Source organism: Gavia stellata, chromosome 16 (genome assembly GCF_030936135.1).
Source record: "Gavia stellata isolate bGavSte3 chromosome 16, bGavSte3.hap2, whole genome shotgun sequence".
Taxonomy (NCBI): domain Eukaryota; kingdom Metazoa; phylum Chordata; class Aves; order Gaviiformes; family Gaviidae; genus Gavia; species Gavia stellata.
The window spans coordinates 554793-572661 of NC_082609.1; the positions used below are offsets into that span (position 1 = coordinate 554793).

The window sequence follows — 17869 nt, forward strand, 5'->3', positions numbered from 1 at the left end:
ACAGCCAGCACAGGGGGTCTGCCCCTTCCCAGAGCTGCAGAGGCTGCAGCCGCGGGCTGCGCAAGCCTGTTAGTACTGCTGGACTGCAGAAATGAGAGGGAAAAGAGATGCAAATCCTGTCAGCCATCATGGGAGGAATGAGCTGGCTGTTATCATAGCTAAGTGCTGTTCACTGCAAAATCAATCTTGCACCCAGCACTGGGTCTCCAAGGCTGCGTTGTTTCCCCTTCCCCAGCTTCGTGCTGGCGGAGAGCTGCACTCCAGGCAGTGGGTGAACACCAGTTGGGCAGTAATTGCTGTGGAATTAACCTCTGACATTCTTCTAAAAATAGGCCAAATAAATCCAATCATTAGCAGCTCTCCTGCTTGCTTTGCCTCAAGGGTAAGCACTGCAGATTAAAACATTTACAAGTTACAGGTCCGTGAGCGTTTCCTCACTTCTCCCCATTACTGTAGCCAAGCACCAGTCCCTGCTCAGGGGTTTTGCCTCGTGGTGATGGCACTTTGGTTTGTGGGGAAGGGGAGCAGTGCGAGCATGGTGGCTTTTGGGGTGACAGAGGACTGAAAGGCGTCACTTTGCCTTGGTAGACGATGGGAGGTTCAGCAACGGGAAGAGAAAACTGCCACAGTTGATGTGGTCACCCAAGCTGCTCTGCCTGGTGGGTTCGGGTGGAGAACACAAAGGTGTCTTCACCTATCTGCTCCCTCTCCTCCAAGGGTGAAGGCAAACCACCTCCCCAAGCGTTGGAGGGGAGTGAGGAAGCAGAAGGGCCGGGCGGGAGAAAAGCCTGCCCCTTGCATGGGCACCATTGGCTTGTGCCAGAGCAAGGACGCCGGGGCACCGGGTGGGACTGAGCCGTCCTTGGGTCCCAGGAATCGATCACATCACCCAAGGTGGTGGGGGCGGCTCCCCAGGGCATGAGGGGAGCGTGCCGTGCTGTGCCGCCCAGCTCCGCGCCCCCATTGCCGGCAGCGGTCCTCAGGCTGCGTTCAGCACCGGCACAGCGTGGAGATGGAAATACCCCTGAATTCGGACGTTGGGGTTCATGCCAGGGGCGAGGGGGCAGAAGTGCCAAGTAGGTCTTGGTTCATGACAGCAAAGTTCCAAAATACTATGGCCATTATTATTATAGACAATAGAAAAACGGAGATTTATGGAGATCCCACAGGAGACAAAGTGCTGACAAGACGTGTAGCTGTACGGGGAATGGTGCTTTCTAGATGCCTGTGAAAGCCAATCTGCGGTTACTTAAATTGTCTTTGTCTTCTTTCCAGCTGACATCATCTCTACAGTAGAATTCAACCACACCGGAGAATTACTAGCAACAGGGGACAAGGGGGGCCGTGTTGTAATATTTCAACGTGAGCAGGAGGTAAGTGTCAGTGAATGCAAAATGCCCATTTTATCCTTTTAAGAGAAGCTTCCTGCTGTTTCCTAATCCGTATGTGTCACTCCTAACCTCAGGTCTCTCCTGGCAGACTCCAAACTGAAAAGCGACTATTAACATAAGCGGGACCAGATTTCATCTTGTAAAACCCCCTCCAAAACCACATTGTATTCCCTGCACCCTTTTGCTCTGGTTGCAGCTCTCTGCAGCTGGCTGTAACTTGGATCAAGCCAGCACGTTTAAGCATTCCATGGGTGTCCGTCTCGTAGCTAACACCACCGCCCAAAAACGCTCTCACACCCCCAAAATGTCTGGAAAGCGTAGATGGATGAAACAGTCCCGTTCCCCTTCCAAAACACTTTGCCCCAGAAGATTTTAACAAACTCTTTTTGAGGTTGCAGTCTGCCCAGCCTTCTGCAGGAGTGGTGAGTGCTCGGCCGTCAGCACGGACGCCTGCGCTGGCATGCACAAAGCTGGCCTGGCCACGGGGAGCTGCGCGGGCCCCCACCACCCGGGAGATTCCCTGCCATTTCCGAAGCCGTCCTGGTTAGCTGGTCTGGCACAGCGCACACGGCATCACAGATCTGAGCCAGCGGGAGCTGTCCTCTGTGGGTGTGTTTGCTGACAGTGGAAGGGATGAGTCGGGCCTGGCCGTGAAAAATGTCACGGTCCAGTGACGGTTTTAAATTTTTCTCAAAGTTACAGCCTCAAAATTATTTCTATATACACTGGAGAGAACCGATCGGTTAAAGGTTACGCTCATAGATGCTTCATCAACCTTTCCAGCAGTATTTCATTTCTCATTTCTCTGTCATTTTATTGTTCAACTGCTTTTCTTGAACTTTAAGCTTCCTAACGTCACACCAAGTGTGTTCCGTTCAGCTCTTACTTTGGAGCAGGACTGCGCTCCAGGGGACAAGTGGAGCTTCACTGGCCCAAATGCATTGTTTGTGTGCGGGAAGTTCATCTCCATGACAGTTTTTGTTTAATTACCTCAGCCCCATTCAGAACCTGGAGCTGGGTGGTTCACCATGTGGGATTTGCAGATACACAATACTTTAGTAGTCTGAGCCATGGCACGCAGCTTCAACTCCTGCAGAAATTGTGTCCTTGGGTGCTTTATTCTTGTTTCCTGTTTGTGCACCTGCAGGGCAAACACTGCTTATCCTGTGCAGGTGGCGTGATGCCAGTGGCTCTTCTGGGGCTGGTTTCGGTGCCTGGCAGGAGCTGGCGCTCTGTCCCAGCCGTTCACCAGGGATAGCCAGCGTGATGGGCTCCATTCCTGCTCCATTCCCGCTCCGTTCCCGCCAAGCACATGTGTACGGGAGCCACTGCGCCAGGAGAGGCCATGCCTTGGCTTTCAGACCTGTGCTGCGTCACCGCAACCAGGCACTCACCGTCACTTAACAAACCTTAGAGAACTAAAGAGTTGACAGAAAATGTTCTCTCACTTTCTGTGCCTCAGACTCCTCTCTGTTCTCCTTCCTGCAGAGCAAAAACCAGCCCCATCGCAGGGGAGAGTACAATGTCTACAGCACCTTCCAGAGCCACGAGCCGGAGTTCGATTACCTGAAGAGTTTGGAAATAGAGGAGAAGATCAATAAGATACGATGGCTCCCACAGCAGAACGCAGCCTATTTCCTGCTCTCCACGAACGGTACGTGACCGTGGCCGCGGGCAGCCTGGACTGGCTGGGCAAGCAGTAGCGCTGCCGTCCCACCGCCTCGGATCCCTGGGCCCCGACAGCCAGACGGGGCCTTCTCTGTAGTGTTTCTTGGGGAAAAATATGTGTTGAAGAAAGTGTCGACTTGCTTCAGGGTAACACGGGTGTCACGGAGGAGCAGGAACCTGGCCAGAACTGTCTGGCAGCGCTCGGTTCCCATGCACGAGGTTTTGTCCTTATTTCACAGCATCCCTTCCCTGCAGGGGAGGGACTCTTTTCCCCTGCTGGCAACTTTTTTTTTTTTTTTTTTCAATCTTAGGAACTCTTTTTTTTTTAAAGAAGAACTGCAGCTGATTTGTTTCAATTTGCAGCTGCATTCAGCTCAGCAGTTCCATGTTATATTCAGATAAATATCAGGAGGATCCAGGAATATTACTTGGGATGAATGGAACCTTAAGATGGATGTGACTTAATTACTTCAGGGGAAAAGGGGGGGTCTAATTATCTTCCATAACCAACTTACTTTGTATTATAGAATTGACTCTATTGATCATTGTAATAAAATTCAAAGACTTATTAAACTCATTTGGGGGGAGAATCATTGAAATGCAATGAAGATTAATTATAGAGCATAATGTTCTGTTAATTGAGTTTTTAAATAGTTTTTTGATTAACAGGGATATTATCTTTCCATTTGGGATGATGTTTCATATGCTAGCAGGTTATCAAAACGATTCTTTAGAAATACTCCCATGTTATGCTGTTTCTTTTTGTTCTTACTGTTAAACTAACATTATATATAGAAAACCCCTGAAGTAAAGCAGGTTAATAAAAACAAAATTAATGGCACTCTATTGGAATTGCCATGTAAAGAAGAAAATGAAGATGGATGATACGGTTGTGTATGAAACCTGGTGGAAGTGATGATAAACTGCTGATAGAGTCTCTGCCAGGACAGAGGAAAGAAAACACCATCACTCAACATCAAACCACATGTTCCTGGGGCTCCTTCCCCTGGGGGCTTCGTGGTGCAGGGTGGGTGGGACACCAGGAGGGGACGGGGAGCTGCAGGGAGGGCGTTTGGTAAATGCCAGGCTCTGTGCAGTTTCTGGGTAGGGAAGGTCAGGATGGCTTTTGAGTGAGTTACAGGCACCATTTCACCTCCTTCGGGGAGCTTCCAGCTTACCTCCACCAGTGCTTTGCTCCTTCGCAGTGCTGTTGTACCAGCCAGCTTGCTGGAACCTTGAATTGCCCATTGCTCTCCTCCACTCATTGCATGCTGGATTTCTGCATGAACTCCACTGGAAGCAAAATTACTTACCTTGTGGCACCCTGTGCCTGATGAGCTTTAAAGCTGTGCAGAGCTCCCAGCACCTCTGGCCGGCACAGGCGCCGCTGCGGCTGCTTCCCTGGCACCCCAACACCTGCAGGGTGACACCTCAGGCGTCCCCGTCCCTCCTTTTGTGTTTCCGAAGGGGCCGGTGGGGCTGGCGTGGCGATGCGGTGTGGAAGACAGTGCCTCGGCGCTGGGGGTCAGAGGGACGGCCAGGGCTGTTTGCAGCGCAAGGGTCAAAGAGGAGGAGAAATAGAGCAGCTGGTGGGGACAGAATTAGGAGACCTGCTGCATCCTTGGTATTTAACACATTTCCAATTACTAGATGCTAAATTAATTTGGAAATTACTCTCAAAAAGTACCCAGTGGCCCCTGGATAGCTGCCATATGAGCTAGGAAACGTAGGAGGAAAAAATCTTCTGTGGGACTCTGCTCTCAACTGGTTTTCCAGTGGGTGTGCAGGGGGGGCTGTGGGAGGGGTTTGTCCATGTGTGCACACGAGTGTGTGACGTGCACATTGGCGGCAGGGAGGAGCAGAGCAGCCGTTGGTGGCACTGGCCCATTGCTGGGATGTCGCCTTCAGCCTCCCTGCGCTGCCCAAGCTGACCCGTCCTGGTGCCAGCCCCTCGTCACCTCCTCTGGGGGTAACTCAGCCCTGTCACTCAATATATTGAACGCCAACATTCAGGGCATGACCTCTGAGGCTCTGAGCCCTGGGAAATCACTTCTCCTATTATTTCTCCATTCATCCAATAGTTCTGTTCTGTTGTTCAACCATTTCCTTACATCTGGAATAAATGTACAAGCAGTTGTCTGGCAGGAACAGGAAAACCAAGGCTCTGGGGATAAAGCGCTATGGTGACAGGTACACCTTCTGTAACCACTTTCAGCAGGGTCCAGGTGGGGACGCAGCAGACTTTTCACTGTAAAACCAGCCGGCATGGCTTTGGCGTGCCCGTCAGCGGGCGGCTGGGGGAGCCACCAGCCATAATGCTCTTCTCTCTCCTGCCCCCCCAGATAAGACTGTGAAGCTATGGAAGGTCAGCGAGCGGGACAAGAGACCAGAGGGATACAATCTCAAGGATGAGGACGGCCGTCTCCGAGACCCTTCCATGATCACCATGCTACGGGTGAGTGCAGGGAGACCAAGGCTGCCAAGGAGTCTTTCTCTTCAGGGTCTTGGATGAAAATCGCTGCCAGTGTCACCTGTGTGCCGCGTTACCGGTAATGCCGTCGTGACATGGCAGGTAGATGTCGGAGTGCAGGCGGGTTGCTCCTTGTCTCGGAGGCCAGTGCTTTGCCTGACATGTGGGTGCGGGAGCGGAGGAGGGAGCTGCTGCAGGAGTGGTGCCCAGGCTGCGCCCACTCTGGGCAGGCGTGCTGCGAAGCGCTGCATTTTGTCCATGTCAGGTACCCCTGTGCCATGGTGCTGCTGCTGCACCTCCCTGCATACCTGTCCTGGCAAGGAGGCAGTTAATGAGGTTTCCCTTCTTAATGCATTTGCAATCGCAACTTCTGCTTCGGGACCATAAGTACTTTCTCTAAATGAGTTTTTCTCCCAGTCTAAGGAGATTAAAACCGGCCTCCCGAATCAAATGTAAACACCTAAGGCTATGTTTTCCATTTACTGCAAGGGGGATGGATGCACAGACCCCATTAAAGCAGCCGCCCTTGCGCCCCGGGAGGGCGTCCATCCCTGGGAGCGCTGCGGGGAAGCCTGGCAAGGGGAGGTGCATGGGCAGGGCAGCGCCAGTCTGCTGGCATCGCTTTGCTGCCCAGGGAGCTGACTGCACCTGGCCAGCAGTGCAGGCAAATTTGCTCTTCCCCAGTGCTGCTCTGGGATAGCTATTTATGATCTTTAATTTGCATATAAAGAGCCAGCTCCGGCCCGAGGCAGTGTGCGCCCTGTTAATTCAATCAGAGCTCACCCCATGCCCCAGGGAGCTCTGGCAGCGTGTACAGGCAGTGCTGGAGACCCTGACTGTGTGGGCTCCAGCAGTGAGCTGGGTGCCCCTCTGCAAATGGGGAGAAGCCGGGCTCCCCCCTGCTTGATATTAGAGCAGAAACAGACAGTAACTCCTTTAACCCATAGAGCTAGAAATGCCAAGTATGCAGGAAGTTTGTCATGACATTAATCAGACCAGACCAGCTTGTAATTTATTAACATCCTGTCAGAATTTGCATTTTGAGTACTTGGGGGCTTTATATTTATATATATAAAATTGTTGCTATGATTACCCTTGGCTCACTTTTATGGCTTCCAGTTCCATTGCAGATGAAGCCATTGAGAACCCCAGACAGGTAGTTAATTCTTGTCTCCGTACTGAGCTGCTCCTGGTCGCTGGCAGGCGTTTTTCTTTACAGAGCAAGAAAACATTTTATTTCATGTATATACATATCTGCTGTCATGTTTCAGGCAGAGTTTCCAGCCTAATATGCCATTACCTAGACAGCCCATTGAAGGAGTTTGCTTGGGATCTGGATGTCAGAGCTGGGATTATCAACCCTCTGCAGGGCTGGGAGGCAGGTTTTAAAAAGACGGCAGTGTTAAGGGATGTTACTCCAGTTAGTGCTTCCTTCTCTGGCTAATCGCACTGGAAAAGCCCTGGGCTTAATGAGGAAACGCAGGTCACTGTTTCGCCTAGATCTGCCGTCTCGGCGCCTGTGCTGAGCTCTGCTGCGGGCGGCTGTCAGCGTCGGTCCCGTGCCCAGGGGCCTCCTGAGCAGCCCAACACGCTGCTGGGAAACACGCAAAACAGCGAACGCAAGGTCAGCGTTCTCAAGGGAGCAATTTCTGAATATTGATTTATTTTTATTTCTAGTGTATTCTTTAGGAACATTGAATTTCTGGGGGAAGTGAAGCAACTCAAGAGTCCAGAATAAATGTGATGCATATTTCTTTTCTTTTCCAACACAAACTGCTTTAAAATTGCCAAAACATCAATGTAACCTCTTAAGCAAAACATTTCATTATGACAACACTGAGTTTTGACATTTTGAAGTGAAGCTTTTTAACCTTTTGAAAATGCATTTTTATCTTTTGGGTTGAGCTGGCTATCAGCTCTGTAGGTGTCACGACATCTGTCTTGCCTGCGGTGGCTGCCAGCGGTCAGACCCGTGCTGGCAGGTGTGGGGAGCACGGGGGAACGTGTGCCATAGCCCTGTCTGTCCAGACCCGCTAGTGGGTTCCCCCTTGCCTGGGCGAGGGGCGGCCACGAGGAGCACAGCGGGTGGCCCTGGCCACCTGGCACTGCATCCTCTCCTGTGCGTGGTCCCGGCTCTGCCGCCCTCCCTGCGGCACCACTCGTGTCGGCTTGGCAGTGTTCTCTGTGCCCAGGGGCTTAATGCTATCGTTTAGCTGCTTCTCCTCTTTCTCTTACCCCTATTACAGACACTGGGGTGGGAAGAACAGTCAGCCCATGTGTGTTTGCTTTGGGATGGGCGCATGGTGGATGCAGGAGTGCTGAGCTGGCGCTTAGACCTGCCTCTGCGCTCCCCCGTCTGCTCCTGCTGCGCCAGCGGGAAGCAGCTGTCGATCGATTGGGACCTGCAATGAGGGTAATGACACCTTGGCAGGGTGCACTGGTGATGTGCTTATGAAAATAAATAAATAATTGTTGTGCTTCTCCTCGCTATTGATTGTTGGCATGAACTGATTGCGTTTGACCGCATCCTGGCACTTGAATTGGCGACCCCAGGGCTGAAGCGGAGCCAAAAATCAACCTGGGTGGTTTTGCAAGCACTCAACCTGAAGTTACACCACCCTGGCCCCTCCATCACTGCTGGTGCCCAGCAGTGTGTCCCCAAGGAGGGGCAGGGATGCAGAGATGCTGCTGGCGTGGCTGGTGCCGGGTCTAGCTCTGGGCAGTGTGGTGCCGGGGATATCCCGAGGACGTGCTCCAGCCCTGCAGCGTACAGGCTCCATGTTTGGGGTGGGGGTGGCCAGCCCATCCCACCAGGCACCCGCCTGCCCCATCCCTGCTCACCCCGGGAGCGCCCCTGCGCTGCGAGGAGTGGATGGAGGCGGCAGCGGTCACGGGAGTTTGTCAGGGAAGGAGGGAATTGTGATTTTTTTTCCCCTGTATAAAGTCATACTAAAATATCTGAGAATTGGACAGTACTTACTGGAGTCTACTGTCTGCCTCAAAAGTTTCAGCCTTCATTTCACTTTCAGTCCATTTATTCCTGGTAGCAGCTTGATGCTGTACGACTGGAGGAGTTTGCTACTTGGGTGTCTTCCATTGTGCAATGAGATAAGGCGCTGCGATTCCCCGCTCTCCGGTGAGCAGCCCCATGGGATCGTATGGCTTCTGCCTCACGGCAACTGGAGGAGGTAAAACGTGATGTAAGTGCTCAGTGTTATGGTTATTAGTATCTGCCTGCGCAACTCCCGCGGTCCCTGAGGACGGAAGATTGAGGAGTCTTCCGCCAGCCCCGGTTTGATCTAGTGTTTTGATGATTTTACTTAGATATTTACATAGCTGTAACCATTTTGCTGCAGCTTGGTGCATCTTTGACGTTTAATTGTCTTGTGATGCTTGTGCTTTGGAGTAAAGCCACAACCATCCACAGTTTAATTTTCAACCACAGACAAGTGAAAAACAGTTTTAAAACCACCTTGCTGCAATCATCTCTTACCCATTCATTGTAATGGTTTAAATGTACTTGATGAGCATTGTTCTCTGAGGAATTTCTAACCTACATAGTGAAAAAGGAATATTTAACTCTGCTCAGATTGTAAAGTAAGGCTTTTGCTGTCATTAAAAGAGCTCTGCTTATTTGGATAGCCCCCAGTCTAATAGCTACAGCCCTTCGGCCTTATTTAACAGCCTTCAGGAGCTCTGGAGTGCTGCTCAGTGTACAGCCGTACCTACGCTGTGGGATGTGTGCAGGAAATAATTAACACAAATAATATCCAGGGCTTAAATCTTTTTAAATAGAGACTGTGTTTGCTTTGATCCCTCACAGCGCAAGTCAGGCTGTGGTGAAACACTGGTGTGCATCCTCCCACCGGTACTGTCCCCTGCGCAGGAGGAGGAGGAGGCTGCGACCACCCGGGTGCTGTGTGCGGCAAGACACTGTCTGTGCCTCTGATGAGCAAAACGGGGGGAACAGGCCAGGAGGGACAGCTCCTGGGCCTTGCTTTGCGACAGAGAGGGTCTGATCTTTACATTGTTTATTTAAAGAGAAGCAGCAGCAGCGGGCTGTGCTGCCAGCGCTGTCTTGGCACGTAACGCCTGAGCTCCATGCGCCACAGGGATGCCCACCCGCCTCCGTCATGTGCCAGGTAGAGGCTGCTGCTGAAGGATGTTCTTGTATCAGGCTGCTGTGTGCTCTCAAGCCAGGCTGGGGTTTCTTACTCCACCAAGTCCCCTCCTCCTGAGCTACATCCGCAGCAGGGAGAGCAGCCGGGGCTCCCCGGGGCTGGCGGGGGCTCTGGTTGGGGGCTCTCAGGAGGGGCTGCTGCTGCCTCCCCTCCTCTGTCCCAGGGAAACCCAGGGGGGCTCATGTTTGGGAACAACTTTCCCTGCCCCGGGCAGCTGATCTCTGCTCCAAACACTTTGTTGGTAAGTAAGGAAGCACCCTGCAAACTGGCTGGTGTGCACCTAACGAGCCCAGGGCCTGGTTGCCCTGGGCAGCACATGTCTCACCCAGGTTATTGATGGCTCAGGAGATTGCTGTGGTACAGAGGGTGGTTTTCCGTGGTCTCCACTGGACACCTCCGTGGGTGAGGAATGACCCTCCCAGGCCAAGTGTGACATGGGTGCGATGAGCAGGTGCATCGGTGTGCTGGGCTCTTGGTGCTTGTAGCTGTCACAAAGCTCTGATTAAGAGCTACCACTTCACTCTCTCAATTCCAGCAAAATCCATCATAAATTCTGTTTTATATCTCCCATTTTGCCAAAGCACTCGGGTTTCTTGGCTCCTGGGCGCGCTCTCCTGGGGAGGCGGTGCTGTGTTCCCGCTGCATCCAGTGCACCCCTGGGCAGCCCCAGAGTGGAGCTGTGTGACGGGAGAGGGAAAGGGATGAGGGGTGCTTTGGAGAAGGACTGCTGTGCTGCTGCATTTCTGCCCCAGCAAAGAGATTTGTCTGTCTCTTACTTCTATGCATTCTTCAAAACGTTATCATTTAAACGACAAAGTAATGTGAAACATTTGGCTTTTTTTGGCTATAAAATGCACATGGCAGAACTAATCAATTTCAAATGATCGTCATCAAACCATTGCCACAGAAATTAAAAAAAAAAAAGGAATTTCCCATTTTCATTAGTCACTTACATTGCTCTAAAGCAGCTCAATGTGTAATACTTGTGTGCTTGGCTGCCCTTTGGTAGCCTGGCCCCTCTGCCTAAGCAGGGCAGCGCTGGGCTCACCGCCACGCAGTGCCGTCTCTGGGAAGCCGGCATGCTGGTCTGGGATGTGCTGGGGAGCTGTGGGGTTACTGGCTTGGCGGTGCTTGATTTCTGTCGCTCTTGAAGCAACACGCTGTATGAAGGAGGAAGGGCTTGGCTTGGTCTCCTGGTGAGGCACGGCCAGTCTGCAGGGCTCGGGCGCCGAAGTCACTGTGCAGTTAATGGTGGTTCCCCCAGGGACAGGCAAAGCCAACGCCTCACGCCATGGCCGCGGGCACAGGAGGGCCTGGCTGGGCGAGGGGACGGGGCACTCGCGGCACGGCTGCAGTGAGTCTGCAGAGCGGGGACTCCCCTCTGGCCAAGCCAGCGGCAGCACTCAGCCTGCCAGCGTGCACTGCCTGCACCTCTGCCTGCTTCATTCTGCAGATACTTGAAAAGAAGTGAAGGAGCCCGTTTTGCTGCTGCTTCTCTCATTTTTTTGTTTTTCCCAGGTCATGAGTTCAATTCCTTCTTTTCCAGTGAAAACTCATTATTCATCCTTTTAATATTTGTAAACTCTCCTTGAAATGCCAATGGCCAGAACTGACCTTTCAGATATTTTTTTTCATCTCTTTTTCCACAGCAATTACACTGCTGGTATCTGTGTCTAGACATACTGTAAAAACAATGTGCTGGGCATAATTATAAAACGGGTTTGGATTGCTTTGAATTTGTGTTTGGTAACATGGCTGTGCTTCTACGCACTTCTCCCAGGAAAAGTAGGAAAATTGTAAACTGCTAGGTGGGATTTTACTGACACTCCCTCTTTTTCAGTGGGAGAAGTAAGTTAAAAAATACCTTTTCAAACAATCACATCTGTAAGGGGAATGCAGTTCTAATGAGATTGGCATGAAGAGTTCAGGATTTTTAACTTCAGATAAGAAAAATGTCCTGTTTGTTCTTCGAGGTTTCTGCAGACTTATTTCAGAATTTAGGTACAGATGGTGAAAGTAATCCTGGATTGTAATAACTGAACTAGGACAAATTCGCAGTTACAAACAAAAAAAAAATCGTATCATGCTACAAAAATACACAAAGAATGAAAAATCTGGGATGATTTGGGCTGCATATGGAATGACACTTGCAGTCAGTGCTCAGCCTTGCACTAAAAAACCTTTGTGAACTAGCCCCGTTTTTTTGGGGGTGGTATTTGTGTTGATGGCCCAAACAGTTGGCCCACATGGACTAACTTCAGGCTTTGAACTTGTCTCCTTGGTGCCGATGGAGCAGAGCCCAGCAGAAGCTCCTGCGACTCGGTCCCCGTTGCGGCTGGGACCTGCTGCCCACAAATGGCTCTCGTTGGCTTCTGCCTGAGGCATCCAAGTGGGGACAGAAGGATGATAGCCCCACTTCTGCCCTACCGCGGGGCTGGGGGCTCCGGGACGGGGCACGGGGCAGGCAGTGTAGGGATCTGCCGCCTGCTCCTGCGGCCCTGCAGCCCTTGCCCCCTCCCACGGCACGGCTGGGGCTCGGCAGCCCAGGTACAGTGTCACACCTTCTCCCCTCTCCAGCTCCGACTCCTGCAGCTGCGGGTGTGCGCTGAGTGCCTGCCGGTGCCGGTGCCCTGTGGTGTGCCATCAGCCTCCTCCATGGAGGAGCAGTCATTGAGAAGCTGGACACGGCTCTGGCTGGCAGGGATGCCGGGCAGCACGCACTCCTGCTCCGGTGCCGCAGCGCTGGCTGCACTGCAGACCTGGTGTCCATGGTCCTCCCCCTGCTCCTGGCCCACCAGCTGGGACCCAGCTCCTTTTGGGGCAGCCTGCACCTTTTGGACCTGCACAGGTGAAGGTGGATCTTCAGATGGCAGCAAGTCTGTTCCCGCATTTCATTGTATGAAAAAAGGCTCAGTAAGAGGCAACAGAAGCAATGCTGTTAGTGTGATGCTTAGCAGGGAGGGAAATGTCTAGGGAAGAGAGATGAAACCAGAAGCTCTGTCAGCTGCGTGGACGGGTGATGAGATAGTGGGTTTATCCTCCCGCAGGAAGGTACCTCCACACTTCGTGGGGAAGGTCCAGTAAGACAAAATCCTGAAGAGCATGAAATTGTCAGTCTGCCATGAAAATAGTGTTTGATGCATATTTTGTCTGCAAAATATTAATCTGCAGGCAGCATTGGCCAGTTACAGAATATGCCCTTTGTAGGTAAGAAATAAACATTGGGAAGCACATTCAGAGCAGCTCAGCTGCTGGAGCAGGTGAAGAACCTTGCCAGATTTATCCCCGAGCAGCGAGCTCTGCTCCCTGATGTGCCAGGAACTGGATTACATTTTCCTTCTTGCAAACCCAAGGCTAGGGTTAATCTGGGCTTTGGCTGTGACTAATCCCACTTTGCCAAATCCTGCCGGCTCGCTGGGGCTGCGCCAGGCTGCGGAGCAAACTGCGCCAAGGCAGCGCTTGTGCGGAGCAGGGGCGGGTGTCTGGTGGGAGCGGGGCTACGCCTGGGCGGCTGCACTGGCCTGCCGCTGCCGCCGCCGCTCGGCTCGTGCCAGAAAGGGTAGTTCGTCCTGCTCTAAATGGAAAGGGAGAGAGGAAAGCTCTGCCCTGTCTGCTGGTTTACAGCATGGTGGTTAGATGTGAGTGCCGCCGTACACGCCGAGCAGGCTGCAGTGGGAGCTGCTCTGTGGTTGCCGTGAGAGCCACCACGTTGCCAGGCTGACCTGCTGCTGGTCCCGCTGCACTAGCAGGTAATTGCAGAGATTCGACGGCAGCTGGTGCTGAGGTGTGGTAACCCCTGACAAGGTGGGGACTGGATAGCTCTAAATGGATTATTTCTTGGTTTTTTTATAATGGCTTCTAGTCTGGGTCAAATTTGGATCTCAGTGTAAGTCCAGTGTGGCTCCATTGTGCTAGGAGGATTTCCATGGAGGTAACAGAGCAAAGCCTCCTTCTCCATTACACAGAAATGTGTGCGTGGTTCCAACGCTGGCAAGTCTGCGATTGCCTTCTCCCCCATCTGCCCATGGCCGGGAGACCGCGCAGGGGCGGGTGCAGGACCCACACCGGGGCACTGCTGGGGCGCTGCAGCACCTTTCTGGGGCAGAGGTGGTATCGCTGCTTTGCTTCTCTGCGCTGGGCTTTCCCTTCACGAGCCAGCCCTGTCAGATTGACACCCTGGAGGGATTTTTGGCCTCCAGCATGTCCCGTGAGAAGGATTCCCAGCAGTACTTTCGCCTTGCGTGTAGGTGGTTGAGTCCTGTCTCGCTGCGGGGCTGTGCTGGGCGTTCCGTGTCACCGGTCTGACCCCCAGTGACGGGCAGCTCAAACCTGGCACATGTTGGACTTGTGCTTGTGAGAGGTTGTGCGACCACGTCATCTCAGCAGCTGAGGCCTTAATCTCTTTTCCTCTGTATATTGACTTGTGTTTTGAAAACGCTGCATGCCATATAGCACCTCTGGGCAGAGGACAAGGTTTTCCTGAGAAACACCAAATCTCTGCATCTCTTCAGGCCACGTCCATCACAGCGCCGTAAATGACGAGGAGAGGCTCTGCCACACAAAGCTTTTCCCCCAGGAGCAGGGAGCATTTGGTGACAGTCGATATGACAGACAATGAAAGGGGGAAACCTGATGGGAGCAGGGGACAAGGTAGTGAAGCGGCAGCAATTACTGACATCGCGTTACCTGTGCCGTGGTCCTTCGCTCGATGGCTGGAGGTGGCAGGAGGAAATGCAGCACTGGTGGTGGGAAGGGGCCAGAGCAAGCTGGCTCCCTCCACCCCCCAACCATGGAGAAAATGAATTTTACAGCTCAAAGGATGATTAGTGCCTCATTAACTCAGGAAAGGGGAAGCCTTCGCCAGAGGAGGAGAGAGGAATCGAGTGTCATGTACGCTTTGAATGAGTGGGACCCGCTCTTTTGCAGGGGGTGCCTGCTAAAGGCAGAAAGAAAAATTAAGACATATTTTGTTTTAAATGAAAAATGACTGGCATTCCACCCCCTTCCTGAAAACAGAAAGTAATTTAATTTATTGGTGGTTTATTTTATTTGACAGCCTTTCTATGTACTTGATGCGGTTTGTTACACTGAATTACCCTTTAATAATGGGTATATATAATACCAGAGCCTGCCCTGCAGGTTGGCTCCATAACTGAAGAAGGGATGCACTGAGGAGGTCTCTGTGCTGTTGAGGATTGCCATGGCAATGCTGGTGGGAGCCGGGTGGTTTAGGCAGACACTGGCTTGGAGTCTGCGTGCTTAAAAAAAAAAAAAAGACCAAGTTTCATTTGCTGTCACATTGCCCTGTTCGTTAGGAGCTTTCTCTTCGCCGTCACTGACCGCTGCCGCCCTGAGCTGCTCGCTGCCTGCCCAGCTGGGCTCGGGATGGCATGGCTGTGACACCCGGAGCAGCCTGCGGGGTCTTCCCTCAGACCACACTTTCTTTTCCTTTATTGTACATTAAGCAGAAGTGTAATGCAGGTGTCTATCAGGTTCTGGAAGGGGCTCCAGGGTGCTGGGGGTTACACTGCTGGAGACCAGGCGGCGTGCTAGGAATGACACAGCTGAGAGCAGTCACTGGTGGTGAGTGGGATGAGTGGGGAGAGGGAGGCAGAAGGCTCTTCTCTGCCTGTGCTTCGCCTGTTGGTGAGGGCGCACATCCGTGCCAGAACCAGGCTCGAGCCGTCGGCACGGGCTCACATCCGCCTCCCTCACGATGGCAGCGTTTCCAGCCAGCTTCGGGGCAGACTTCAGTGGAGAAGAGATTAAACCCAGGCTGACGCCCAGCTTGCGCTGGGCAGCTGATTCCCCTGGCCGTCCTGAGACAGGGTTTACCTTCCGCTGCAGGATTTCTGCTGTCGTGGGGTGAGATCCCGAGCCGGTGTGTGCTCCCAGCACATTCCTGGCTGCTCCTGCCTCAAGATGTCAGTGCTATCAGGTTTAAATACTTATTGTTGATATCCTTAAGCAAAAGCTTGCAGCACATGATGAGAAGGTGCATGGACACTTGCTGGTTTCCATATTCCAGTGCAGATTCTTGCTGCCATAGCAGATAAAAAATCCTGCCTTAACAAAATACTCACGGATGACCAGATTTGTTCCTCTCGTGGGGTTTTGCCTGGTGCAGACCAAGTTCCAGACATAAAAAACTCCCCGGAATTTCTCTCTGAAGTAATATGTGGAGAATTTTCTTGGCTGAAGAGTTTGTCTTAGCTCTGTGGTTGTGAGTAGCTGCCATAGAAAAATCAGGCAGGGAGTTGTGCTGGGGCGCTGGAAGTTGCAGATGGCCACGCTGCTCTGGCTCAGAGCCAGACTGCCCTGGTCGCTTCGCACTGCAGTGCATGCTGCAGGGCTCCTGCTGGGGAGGGGAACTGGCCCGGGGTTTGGCCGCACAGTGCGGTCGGGCTGCACGGCATCATCACGCTGAGTGAAATCCTCTGCCAAAGCCTTTGCTGTACTTATTTTTCTGCCCGGTGAGGCCAGGTGTAACTGTTGAACCCTTTCCCTTTGCACAACCATCCTGTTTCTGATGGTCTGAATGACAGCCTGGTTCCTGTAATCCCTGAGCAAAACGCGAGCCTGCGTCCCCAGATGGCTGCGCAAAGTCCTTCAGCGGCAAACGATGCATCATTGACTGTGTCAGGCTGAATTAGCAGGCAGGCTCGTCACATTAAGCTAAGACTCTGAGCTGGCAGTCCCTGTGCTCTAGTGTCACTAGAGCTGGCTGTCACACTCCCATCTCCACCTCTGCAGCCGTGGGAAATCTCTTTGGGCAGCACACAGATAATATACACAGTAATGAAGTAGCTTGAGGGAATAGCTTACTGGCAAACGGGAGCACAGACTGACACCTTTCTAGTGTATTAAGTTGACTTAAGAGCGTTACGTCTGACGCTATTACTTACACCGCTCCTTGCATATGCTGTTCTTACTGCATCTCTCCATCCCCTGATGTTTACGTGAGTTATGCTTATTAATCTAAAGGCAAACATGTATATATCTGTTTCTAGTCCCTCCATCTGTCCCTGCCCTATGCATTCCCTTTCCCTGTCTCTTCTCATCTCTTACCTCTGTCACTTCACTGTGAAGCAAATGCAAAAAAGTTAAAAGAAAAATCTGTGCTGACCTGGCTCTCTCAATGCTCCAGGAATTTCAAATTCTGGTTAACAGTGACCAAACAGGGCAGAAGTGGGTTTTATTTTTTTCAAAGAAGGAACGGTTGTTGCAGCAGAGATCTGAGCCTGGTTTACTGGGCTCTTGCTGCCTCCCAGCAATCTAACCATACTGGTGCCTCTTTCAAAAGTAAAAGGCTTTCGTGTCTGCTTGTCCTTCTGTTCATACACTTAGAAAGGCACTAGGTTTCCTTGGTGAGAGCGTGATAAGAGGCGGGTGGGATGGAGTGCTGGCAGCCAGTGCTCTTTGAGCACCCGCTGTGGCCGTGGGGGTGTCCCCCCCATGCTGGGTGCTGGTGTGGGCCGGGTGGGACAGCCGGACCCTGTCCCTGGGTGCTAACGCTCTGCTTCCCCGTCCGGCAGGTACCCGTGCTCCGGCCCATGGACCTGATGGTGGAGGCCACCCCCCGGAGGGTGTTTGCCAATGCTCATACGTACCACATCAACTCCATCTCCGTCAACAGTGACTACGAGACCTACATGTCGGCGGATGACCTGAGGATAAATCTGTGGAACTTTGAAATCACAAATCAAAGTTTTAGTATCCTTTGGTGCATGCCGCCCCACGTTCCCTGACCGGTCTTAGCCTGGCCAAAGCAGAAATAGGTGAGGTGCCTCAGCTGGCAAGTGGGGTGTAAAAGCCCTGGGAGCACAGACACATGCAAGTGTCAGTGGGAGAATGAGAAAGCTGGACAGGGAGGTGGGTCCCCGGTGAAGGTGAGTGGTGGAGGGGGGACCTGTGAGGTCCAGCTCCGCAGGAAGCAGCAGAGCCATGCCTGTGTCTGCTGTGATGGTGACTGAGCAGGTCGCGCAGCATCTTGCCTGGCCCCGTCCCTCCAACCCCTTCATGGTTTCTCTGTACCGGGGCTTCACTCTCTGGCAAGGGCTCATCGGGGCTCAGGAGTATGAAATAGTGCTGTCCTCTGTGTGTCTGACTGCAGAACACCTGAAATCCCATCGCCAGGTGTCATTACCAAGGCACTTCCC

The 17869-nt window shown here is 52.4% G+C and overlaps 1 protein-coding gene across 3 annotated transcripts in view; it reads left to right on the forward strand.

Annotated features, from left to right (window-relative positions):
- Positions 1–17869, forward strand: part of PPP2R2B (protein phosphatase 2 regulatory subunit Bbeta) — a 113178-nt gene that overhangs the window by 84346 nt on the left and 10963 nt on the right. For all 3 annotated transcript variants that reach the window (XM_059825184.1, XM_059825182.1, XM_059825183.1), the window contains 4 exons: positions 1276–1373; positions 2880–3045; positions 5402–5514; positions 17246–17423. In XM_059825184.1, the coding sequence (XP_059681167.1) occupies positions 1276–1373; positions 2880–3045; positions 5402–5514; positions 17246–17423 (555 nt within the window). The remainder of the gene's footprint in view (positions 1–1275; positions 1374–2879; positions 3046–5401; positions 5515–17245; positions 17424–17869) is intronic.